This window comes from Micromonas pusilla, assembly GCF_000151265.4.
Source record: "Micromonas pusilla CCMP1545 genomic scaffold MICPUCscaffold_2, whole genome shotgun sequence".
In the NCBI taxonomy this organism is placed as follows: domain Eukaryota; kingdom Viridiplantae; phylum Chlorophyta; class Mamiellophyceae; order Mamiellales; family Mamiellaceae; genus Micromonas; species Micromonas pusilla.
The window spans coordinates 296,331-306,851 of record NW_003315883.1 but is presented as its reverse complement, the minus strand read 5'-3'; the positions used below and the strand labels follow the sequence as shown (position 1 = coordinate 306,851).

The following is a 10,521-nucleotide window of genomic DNA, read 5'->3' as shown; positions in this document are numbered from 1 at the left end:
CGAACGAGGAGCTAGACGCGGCGGAAGTACTTTCGTACGAAAGTACGAAAGTACTTTCGTAAAGTACTTTCGTACGTTTTTGCAATTTGTATGCGTATTCGGTTTCAATTTCGTACTTTTGGCACGGGAAATTTAATTAGCGGAGCGTGACCTTAATTGTTGACTGTACTTAAGGTCACGCTCCGCTAATTAAATTTCCCGTGCCAAAAGTACGAAATTGAAACCCAATTCTCGTCCAAATCGCAAAAATCGTACCTTTGCGCGAGCACACGCGCCGTCGCGGCGATAATCGATTTGAGACTTCGTCACGATGTTGTTCAGCACGCAGCCGATGTCTTTCTCAAAGTTTCACGATTTTAGGAGGCCGAGAAAACGGTTTTCGGACCCCTCAGCGACTTATTTAAAAAAGGCTCCTTAGGGGTCGGAAAACAAATTTTTCCGACCTCATTAAATCACGAAACTTTGTGAGGGCATCATCAACTTGATAGACAACATCGTGACGAAGATTCAAATCAATCCGCGCAGCGACGGCGCGTAGGCGCGTACGAAAGTACGTTTTTGCACTAGGCGCGTACGAAAGTACTTTAAGTACAAAAGTACTTTCGTACGTTTTTGCAATTTGTATGCGTATTCGGTCTCAATTTCGTACTTTTGGCACGGGAAATTTAATTAGCGGAGCGTGACCTTATTAACTGTACTTTCGCACTTTCCGTACGCGATACTCGGCCAAAAGTGCCGCGTCGGTGTTCACCCGCCGGAAGTACCACTTCCGCGCGGCCCACGGTCCGCGCGATGTCGACGCTCGCGCCCCACCCTCCAGGGTTTCAGCGGAGCGTGCGCGCGTGCCGCGCGGTCGCGGGCGCCGTTCTCGTCGGTGCGCGCCCCCCGCGTTCGCGATTTCGCGTCGTCGCTGACATTCTTTTCATCAGTCGTTCATTCGCTCGCGCCTCGCGCCGCCTCCCCCCCCATCCTCCTCATCATCCTCATCATCCTCCGCCTCCGCCTCCGCCCTCCTCCCGCAGCGACGTTCGCGCGCCTCGAAAAAGTCGACGCCGCCATCGCGTCCTTCTGGTCGCGCGCGAGAGACACCGCGTTCGTGCGATGGGACTCCTTCGAGCCCGCGCTCGTGTTGACGACGTTCACGCTCTGTCTGCTGACGTATTGGGCGCTCGACGAATGCGCGTCGTGCCCGCTCCGCGCGTATCGACTGCAGCCGATTCCCGTCGCGGCGCGCCGCGAGCGCGACCGCGACCGCGACCGCGCGCGGAAGACGAAGACGCGCCGCGAAGGCGACCGCGAAGGCGAAGGCGAAGGCGAGGGCGGCGAGACGCACGAAGCGCGCTCGAGGGAGATCTGGACCCCCGACTTTCGCACGCGCGACGGGTTCCAGGAGTTCGCGCTCTATCTCGTCCCGCTCCTGGTCTTCGACTGGCTCTATCCGCGCCGCGCGCTGCCGGTGGCGCCCCCCTCGACGTGTCGGCTCGCGCTCGACGTCGTCGCGTCCCTAGCGGTGTACGACGCGCTCTTCTCCGCGACTCACCGCGCGATGCATCGACACCCGGCGGTGTTTCGACGCGTGCACGCCAAGGTACGAAGTATATATATTCACCCTCACGCACACTGGTCCCCACACGGCCCCGTTCGCGCGGTGCGCGCCGATCCTCGAGGACTTTACGGTTTGGTTTCGATCCCGACACACCTCGACGCCTTTCGACTCCACCCCTGACGCCTTTCGACTCCGCCCCGCCTCGACCCCGCCGACCCCGACGCACGCGAAGCACCACGCCAACGCCGACGTCCGCGCGCGCGACGTCTTTCGGCTGAGCGCGGCGGAGGAAGTCGTCGACGTGGCGTGTTCCGTCATCGCGGTGAACATCACGCGCGCGCACCCGCTCTCGCGCGCGGTGTACAACGTCGTGATCGTCGCGCTGCTCTGCGCGATTCACTCCGGGTACGACTTGCCGTGGGATCTCTGCAACTTGATCCCCGGAAACGTTTTCATTGGGAGCAGAGAGCACGTGTGGCATCACGAGACGGGCCGCGGACGCTACGCCAAATTTTTCGCCGTCTTCGGCTGACGACGCGGCGACGACGACGACGACCGGCGCGCGCGCGCTTTGAGTCAGAGAGAGCGCGAACGACGCGTCTTCTCGGAAGTCGGACTGCCCTGATCGGGTGCTTTTACACGTGTTCTCGTAATTATCTTTTACCTGTAAATTTTTTTTTTGAGAAAGGTTGCGTAGTGACTGACTGTAAGTCAGTTTATCTAGCTCTCGCTGTACAACGCGAACACCCCTTAACGCGGTTGAGTGAAGACGAGTGCTCCTGCTCCGGGGGTGTTCGCTTCGCCTCGCATCCTCTCGCTGACGTGCGTGTAGCCCAACGCACGTCTCACGACCCATACACGGTGTAGAATTTGGATGCGCGCGATGTTGTACCTTTTTATCTTATAAATTAACAATGGAAATATTCACAATATTCACCCTCAATACACAACCATAACTTTGCAAAATATATAGGAAGCTCGTCAGAGCCCCGGGCGGCTTCTTCTGGGGCGTCGCGTCGACGACTTACCTCCGTCGGGAGGAGGTCGTCGCAGACACCCCGTCCGTTCCGCCTCGCGGCCGAGCATTTTTCTTTCCCGTCGTCTCTTTCCCTCGCCGTTCCAAATGTTTTTCTTTTTTAAGCATTTTTCTTTCCCGTCGTCTCTTTCCCTCGCCGTTCCAAATGTTTTTCTTTTTTAAGCATTTTTCTTTCCCGTCGTCTCTTTCCCTCGCCGTTCCAAATGTTTTTCCCCGTAGGTTTTTACCCGTTCGGTTCGTCTCTTCCCCTCGCTCGCCGTTCAATTGATCACCTGGAGGTCGGAGTGCACGCGAACGCCGATCGCGTGATCCTCGTCCGGGTCGACGCTTTTCAACACCTTGATGCGGCCGCGGTCGATCTTCTTCCCCAAGTCGCGGCCGCCGCAATACGTCACGAGCGTTCGCGTGGCCACCGCCCCGAGGCCGACGAGCGCCGCGCGATCGTCGCCGCGCGTCGCGGAGTCCACGAAGAGCTTTTCAAAGTGAGGTCTCTCGGTGACGAGCGCTCCCGTCTCCGCGAGTCTCGTGCCGGCGGCGTAGTCCACGAGGAGTTTCACCGCCTTGGGGTCGCGGTCCGTGCAAAACACGCGGACGCCGGCGAACTTTTCCGCGGACTTCGCGCCTATCTTCCGCTCGAGCGTGAACCACCACTTTTCGAGGTCGTCCCACACCATCATCGCGAAGGGAGCGCTGCGGTGAAGTGCGCGTCGGTCGCGAAGAAAGTTCGTTCGTCGGTCAGTCGAAAGGGAGGGACCCACGCGATCGAATGTAATGTTGAAAGCGAGCAGCGCGGCGGGTGAAAAACGTGCGCTCGGAACGCGCCTGCGCGTCACGAAAACCGTCTCCAGCCGAGAGGGAAGGACCGCGCTCGATCCTCCGATCGCTCGAATGGCGCGCGTGCGCAAGTCCCTCGTCGCGGGATCCGCCGTGAAGAGCGCGCCGTGCACCCAGAGCCTGAGGAAGCGATACACGGAGAGCGCGACGAACGCGTTTCGGTTCATGTCGTCGAAACGCCCGAACGCGTCTAGTCGACGCCACTCGCTCCAGACGAACCATCCGACGGCGATCACGATCACGTCCGCGTAGAACCACTTCGATCGATACGAGACGTTCGCGAACCAGTACAGCGCGTGGAGAGAGATGCACACCGCGGTCAGGGTCATCAAGACGGTGGACATCGCCGGCGTGATCGCCGCGCGGTTCCTGTCCAACTCGCTCCACGACACCGCGAGCAGCGCGGCGGTGAAATCGAGCAGAGGCGGGATCAGATACGCCACCGCGCGCGAGTTGTGACGCGTCGCGCGCTCTTCGGAACGGATCACTTGTCTCGCGGTCGCGTTCATCTCGCCCGTCGCCCTGGCCTCGTCGAGGCGTTTCGCGCGGTAGCGAAGTTGGAATCGTCTGAGGGTCGTTCCGTGCGAAGCGACGGACGTCAGGGTGAAGTTCAAAGGCGTCAGTCGGAGTTGAATGGCGTCAGGGATGGAGTTGAATGGCGTCAGGGATGGAGTTGAAAGGCGTCGCAGTGTGTCGGGATCGAAAGCGAGGGACGGGCGGAGAGTCACGCCGGCCGGGAAAAGTCCTCAAGGAACGGCGTGCGCCGCGCGAACGCGGTCGTCGTATGGGGACCAGTGTAAGATAGAACGCGCCTGAGGTGCCGCTTCGCGCCCTCCGTGAGCTCGTCCGCGGTCCAACTCTTCTCGAGTTCCTCTTCTCCGCGCGGGTTCCGCGTGAAGCTCGGGAGGCACCGCGAAAACATCCGCCACAACGTGACGTGCGCGCGATCCGTCGCGTAGTACAGCTCTCTGCACTTGTTCGCGAGCGCCGCGAGTCGTCTCTCGTGATGCGCGCGGTCCATCGCGAACAGCTCGAGGTAGTGATGCTTCATGAGGCTCATCATCGGCACGACGCCGAATCCGGCTCCGATGCCGACGACTTTTTCGTACTCGGAGAAGTGCCTCGCCGCGGCGCCGTACGGGCCTTGCACGAGGATCCCGCCCTCGCGCGTCCGCTCGCACTTCGGGTCCGCGTGCGCGAGGTTCCATAGCCGCTCCGTCCAGCAGTCCTTCGTCCTGTGCGCCACCTCGATGTAAAAGTCCAGCGTGTCTTCGTTGGGCGCGCTCGCGATGGAAAACGGGTGCCACGAGAGGTCGATCTCCGGTATCTTTAGGTACGCGTACTGGCCCGCGCGAAACGTCCACTCCGGGGGTCGTCGCACGCGAAGGTGGATCATCTTGCCGTCGTCCTCGCGCGACGTCCCGATGCAGTGCGACACGACGTCGAAGTCGAAATTCGAATCGGCGGCGGCGGCCGATTTCGATCTCGCCGCGCCGTCGCCCGCGGGGTGCTCTCGCGCGAGGCTCACGGTGCTCTTCGCTCGCCACTCCACCACCTTCATTCGCTTGATCTGCGTCCACATGAACACCCTATCCGCGATGTACCACGTCAACGTCCCCGCGAACCACTTAAAGTTTTGCGACCGGTCCTGACCTCGGCGCGCCATGTTGTCGATTGTGTGCGCGACGGCGATGGCGTACAACGCGAGGAAGACGTGATGAATCTGCGCGGGGGAGCGGGGCGGGCGACGTCGACGTCGGCGGGCGTTCAGGGTGTTCAGCGCATCTCGTCGGATATGTGGGCGCCGCGCCGCGCCGCGCGCGAAACGAACGAGAAACGAAGCGTGCGCGCTCGCGCGTCGGTCGGGTCGGGTCGGGTCGGTCGACGGAGTTCGCGTGTCGGCGGCGGAACGAGTCCGAATCGATCCTCCGCGCGTGAGTAACCGAAAAAAAAACGCGGGATGTCGCGCGGGTCGACGGACGGTTGTCGATAGGGAGGCGTGGGTGAAGAGCGACGACGGGAAAAGTCCTTAAGGAACGGCGTTCACCACGCGGTCGTATGGGAAGCAATCTCGACGGACGGTCGGTCGAGTCGCCTCTCGCACCGCGTAGAACAGCTCGTACTTCATCTTGTCTCTCAAGTAGCTCGTCACGCCCATGATTCCGAACGCGGCGAAGAGGCCGTAGCCCGTGAGCATGATCTCCGATTTCATGGAGTCGCAGAACGACTCTTTGCCCTTCACGAGCGGCTCTTTGCCGCTTCGCTGGTCCACGCACCCTTGACCGAAAAACACGAAGAAGAGCACGGTGCTCAAGAACACGAACAACACCATGACGTATCCGAGGTGAATGTGCATTCGTGTGCTGGAACGGAACGAATCGCGCGAGCGACGTCGCGGACAACGTCGCGATCGTGTGCCGCGCCATCGTCATCGGTATGAGCGCCAGCTGTAACAGCATGGCGTGCATCGTGCCGAACTCGACCGGAGGGACGAGGCGCTTCCACCAGTAGAGGTTCGCGCCCTCGGGGACGACGGCCGCTCGCTGACGGAACTTGAAATACATGTGGTGCTGCCACACGATCATCGTCGCGACGAAGTGCAAGAGGAAGAAGAAGATCATCTGTCTCTCCGAGTGCGCGTTCGCGAGCGCGGACGTGAGGATGCCGGGCTTGCGGCCGGGATTTTGAGAGAGGTCAAACTTCTTGCGAATGTACGATCGCTGCGCGCGCGCGTCGGAGACCGCGCCGGGGCGCGGGTTCCGATCGACGTCGTCCCGCTCGACGACGACGTCGACGCCGGCGTTCGCGTGACGAGCCATGGCGGCGATCAAGGAAGAAGACGTCCAAGTCGGAATGTGTGTGTGTGTGTGTGTGTGTGTGTAAACCCTCGACATGCCCCGCACACGTGTGTGTGTGTTATTTCAAGTCTCCGTGCACGTGCCGCGCGACCTTTCGCGCACAAAAAAAATCCGACGTGATCGGGAGAGTTTCGAGCCTGTTTCGATCGGGCGGCGCGCTCTCTCCGTCGGTTCCGCTCGCTGTGTTCCGCGGACTCCTCCGCGCGCGCGATGGCGACGACGACCGCGCCCGCGCGCGCGACCGCGCGTCGCGCCGCTCCCGTCCGCGCGGCGGCGCGCGCGTCACGACGCCGCGCCGCCGACGTCGCCCCGCGCGCGCGCGCGGTCCCGCCGCGCCGTCGCGCCGTCGTCGCGCGCGTCGCGTCGCTCGCGTCGTCGTCGTCGTCGTCGTCGTCGTCGTCGTCGTCGCGCCGCGCGCGTCGTCTCCCGCGCGACCGCGTCGCTCTCGTAGCGTCGCCTCGCGCGCCGCCGCCGCGCGTCGTCGTCGTCGCGCGCGCGCGCGGCGACGACGACGACGACGACGCGCGCCCCGACCTCGTCCCGCGCCGCCCCGCGCGCCTCGCGTCGCGCGCGCTCGGCGACGCGGCGTCCACGTGGGCCGCGCTCGCGCTCTCCGCGACGACGCTCACGTCGATCGTGGCTCTCGCGGTCGCGCACGTCGACGACGCGGCGTACTTTGGCGGCGGCGGCGCGGACGACTGGGACGTCGACGGCGGACTCGGACTCGGACTCGGACTCGGCGGCGTCGGCGGCGGGATCGACGCGCTCGCGCCCGGATCGGTCGTCGCCGCGTGCCTTTGGTCCTTCGGCCTCTTCTTCAAGTCGCCTTTGCAGATTCTTCTCGTGTTTCTCGGCAGGACGGACACGGAGCGGCCGAGCGACTGGCTGCTTCGACGGAGCCCGATCGCGCGCTACAGGACGAACGATACGTCCGCGACGCGCTCGGAGAAGAACGAGAGCGAGAGCGCCGGCGGCGAGAACGTCGACGCGTGGGAGTCGGCGTCGGCGACGGGTGCGTTCTACCCAAACGTTTTCCACCCATCGCTCGGTTTCAACACTTGATCGCGTCTCCTTTCAACTGACCCGATGAACATATGGAACGACCCTCAGAGCGGCTCGCGATCGTCGTCTTTTTCGCCGCGTGCGGATGCGCGGTGACGTACGGTTTCGATACCATGTTCGCGGGCGAGGAGAACTGGGGCCTCTCCGCGGGGATCGGATTCGCGATGTTGTCGTTCGTCGCCGAGCTCGGGTCGCCGACGCGGTACACGCGCGAGGAGTTGAGGACGCTTGAGGCGCAGTACGAGGATTTTCGCGCCTTCGCGGACGCGCGGCTGCGACGCGCGGGGAGGTGCCACGTCACTGAGATTTCCTCCGCGTTTCGCCGCGCGCACGCGGAGTATGCTGACGTGGATGTCCTCAGCGAATCGGATTTGCGGACGATGATCCTGAATTGGTACCCGAACGCGGAACGTACGAGCGGTGGGTACTACAAAAACGTGTCGCTCGCGGAGATCCCGGGGCGGACGAAGACGACCGTGAAGGAGCTCGGGTTGTGAAGGTGTACGTGTACGTTAATACGGGATGGGTTAGAGCTCAGTTTTTGTGTAATAATATCTACACACGTTAATACGTGTACCCGTGTGGACAAATAGTCGGAAAAAGTTGTATTAAGCGCGGGGTCAGCCCGAAAGACTCGAGCCCCGTTCACCGTGGAATCCGCCAGTTTCAATCCCGACTGCCGAAAGCACTTTGCTTCTTTTGAAAGACGCGCACGCCTACGTACTCAAACCGACCGACAATTCTCCGCGAGAGCTCTCAGCGGAGAAGGACCGATCGATTCGCTCGCGGTCGCGCAGAAGCGGGCACGTCGCGACGGGGAGGACGATGTCGGACCGCGCGAGGCCCTCCGAGGGCGACGCCCGCGGCCGCGACGACGACAGATACGACCGGTGCGTCGCTCGATCCGCGCGCGGCGTCGCGATCGCCCGCGAGGGACGGATCGGGTCCCCGGGTCCCCCCGCGCCCGCGCGCTCGATCCGCCCCATTCACACTGGTCCCCATACGACCGCGTTCGCGTTGTGAACGCCGATCCTTAAGGACTTTCTCTCCCGGCGCCGTCCGCGGACGCCGCCGATTCATTCGTTCGTTCCTCCCTCCCGCCTCGCCACGCCTGACGCGCCTCTCCCCGCTCGCTCCTCGCGCAGGGGACGTCGCCGCGACAGCCGAAGCCGCGATCGCGGCGGAGACCGAAGAGACGACCGCAGACGACGGTGCGCGTCCGATCGTTCGAATCCCGGAATCGAGATCGAATCGAGATCGAATCGAATCGCGTCGCGTCGCGTCGCGTACACTGGTCCCCATACGACCGCGTTCGCGCGGTGAACGCCGATCCTTAAGGACTTTCGCCAACCCACGAACCCAAAATCGATTCGCGCTCGGATCCATCCGACCCCCCGGTCGATCCGTCGTCAGCCGCCCTGAACAACACCCCCCACCCCGCCGCCGCCGCCGCCGCCGCCGCCGCCTCCTCCTCCTCCTCCTCGCAGGCGCTCGCCGAGCCGCTCGCGGTCGCGGTCGCGGTCCGCCACGCCGCCGCCGCGTCGCCGCCGCCGCGCCACCGGCTTCGACCAGCCCCCCCCCGGCGTGCTCGGCGTGCCCCTCCCCGGCGGCGGCGTCGGCGTCGCGCCGGAGCAGCAGCTGCGGGGCGCGGCGGGGGGAGCCGCTCCCGGCGGAGCGGCGGCGATGATGAGCGGCGCGGGAGGTATCGGGCTGCCCCCGGGGATGGGGATCCTCCCGGGGATGATCGGCGGGATGAGCGCCGGCGGGTTGGGGGGCGTGGGCGGGATGAGGCGCGTCCCCGTCCCGTTATTATTCACGACGCCGGTCCCCGCGTCGGCGCGGCGCGCGCCGTTCCTCGAGGACGGACTTTATCTCCCGGCGCGGCGGTCGTTTCTTTCCGCCCACTACGTACCCCTCGCTGGTTTCGAACCCGACACACCTCGACGCCTTTCCCTAAACTTCTTCAACTGACGCCTTTCAACTCCACCCCGCCGTCGCTTTGAACGATGGAACGACCCTCAGCGCCGGCGCGCCGGCGTCTACGCAGGCGACGCGACACGCGCGCCGCATCTACGTCGGCGGGCTCCCCGCGACCGCGAACGAGGCGAGCACGGCGACGTTCTTTTCCAACGCGCTCGCGGCGATCGGGGGCGTCGTGCAGACCGCCGCCGCGGCCGGCGTCGAGCCCGTGCTCAACGTGTACATGAACCACGAGAAGAAATTCGCCTTCGTCGAATTCCGAACCGTGGAGGAGACGTCGAACGCGATCGCGCTGGACGGCGTCGTGTTCGACGGCGTGTCGCTGCGCGTGCGGCGACCGAACGATTACAACGCGGCGATCGCGGCGACGCTGGGACCGTCGACGCCGTCGACCGACCTCGATCTCGCGGCCATCGGCCTCGTCCCCGGCGCGGGCGGCGCCGCCGGCGGCGCCGGCGCCGGCGGCGCCGCCGGCGGCCAAAACAATCTCTCCCCCGAGGACACCGCGAACAGGCTCTTCGTCGGCGGCTTGCCGTACTTCCTCACCGAGCCCATGGTGAAAGAGCTCGTCGAGGCGTTCGGACCGACGAAGCACTTCATGCTCGTGATGGACCGAGAGACGGGGAACAGCAAGGTGCGTTCTATACAAAAGTTTGTTTTTCACCCATTGTCCGGTTTCAACATTTGATCGCGTCCCTTTTCAACTGACCGGAGAACTGTTTTTGTATGGAACGGCCCTAAGGGGTACGGCTTCTTCGTGTACCAAGACCACGCGGTGACGGACGTCGCGTGCCAGGGCTTGCACGGGATGAAGATGGGCGAGAAGACGCTGACGGTGAGACGCGCGACTGGCGCGGGCGGCGGCGCCGCGGGGGCGACGAACGCGTCCGGGCTCGCCGGCGGCGCCGGCGGCGCGCCATCAACTCGCGTTGCTGAGGCCGAGGACGCCACTACCGGGGGGGAGCGCGCCGCCCGCGCCCCTCGCGGCGCGATGCCTCGCGGCGCGCNTGCTTCACTAACCGCGCGCTTCCTCTCCTGCAGATGCTGTCTTACAGACGTTTAGAAAGCGCACGAGAGAGTTCGGCGCGTTTATGATTCGCGAGTTCAACGTCCAAGACCTCGACCGGAGCGGTGAGAGGACGGGCGATCTCGCGCTCGCGATCGCGTACCACCCGGGCAATTACCAGCACGAGATGTTGTGTCAC

At 63.8% G+C, this 10,521-nt stretch overlaps 4 protein-coding genes across 4 annotated transcripts in view; 3 read left to right on the top strand and 1 right to left on the bottom strand.

The window, feature by feature from the left end:
• Positions 1–792: 792 nt before the first annotated feature.
• On the top strand, positions 793–2,078 carry MICPUCDRAFT_38379 (uncharacterized protein; the record flags this gene model as incomplete). Its single annotated transcript, XM_003056230.1, has 3 exons — positions 793–874; positions 1,023–1,588; positions 1,668–2,078. The coding sequence occupies 3 exons, from the start codon at positions 793–795 to the stop codon at positions 2,076–2,078; spliced, it is 1,059 nt and encodes a 352-aa protein (XP_003056276.1).
• Positions 2,079–2,842: 764 nt separating this feature from the next.
• Positions 2,843–6,277, bottom strand: MICPUCDRAFT_46496 (uncharacterized protein; the record flags this gene model as incomplete). The annotated part of the gene is made up of 4 exons (XM_003055839.1): positions 5,808–6,277; positions 5,521–5,779; positions 4,275–5,139; positions 2,843–3,888 (listed from the first exon to the last, which is right to left on the bottom strand). The coding sequence occupies exons 1-4, from the start codon at positions 6,233–6,235 to the stop codon at positions 2,843–2,845; spliced, it is 2,598 nt and encodes an 865-aa protein (XP_003055885.1). The 5' UTR covers positions 6,236–6,277.
• A 201-nt stretch (positions 6,278–6,478) lies between these two features.
• MICPUCDRAFT_55107 (uncharacterized protein) lies at positions 6,479–7,905 on the top strand. Its single transcript, XM_003056229.1, has 2 exons — positions 6,479–7,286; positions 7,385–7,905. Exons 1-2 carry the CDS (start codon positions 6,485–6,487, stop codon positions 7,831–7,833), a joined length of 1,251 nt encoding a protein of 416 aa, XP_003056275.1. The 5' UTR covers positions 6,479–6,484; the 3' UTR covers positions 7,834–7,905.
• A 256-nt stretch (positions 7,906–8,161) lies between these two features.
• MICPUCDRAFT_70844 (RNA binding protein) overlaps positions 8,162–10,521 on the top strand; it is a gene marked incomplete at its 5' end in the record, with an annotated part of 3,244 nt that continues 884 nt past the window's right edge. The window contains 5 exons of the mRNA XM_003056228.1: positions 8,162–8,226; positions 8,482–8,547; positions 8,824–9,141; positions 9,359–9,950; positions 10,059–10,373. Of these exons, the coding sequence (XP_003056274.1) occupies positions 8,162–8,226; positions 8,482–8,547; positions 8,824–9,141; positions 9,359–9,950; positions 10,059–10,373 (1,356 nt within the window). The remainder of the gene's footprint in view (positions 8,227–8,481; positions 8,548–8,823; positions 9,142–9,358; positions 9,951–10,058; positions 10,374–10,521) is intronic.

Bases quoted from the DNA above. Each gene is read 5' to 3' on its own strand.
- MICPUCDRAFT_55107 (XM_003056229.1), top strand. From the start codon at position 6,485: ATGGCGACGACGACCGCGCCCGCGCGCGCGACCGCGCGTCGCGCCGCT. The intron at 7,287-7,384 runs GTGCGTTCTACC...AACGACCCTCAG, and splicing joins GGAGTCGGCGTCGGCGACGG to AGCGGCTCGCGATCGTCGTC.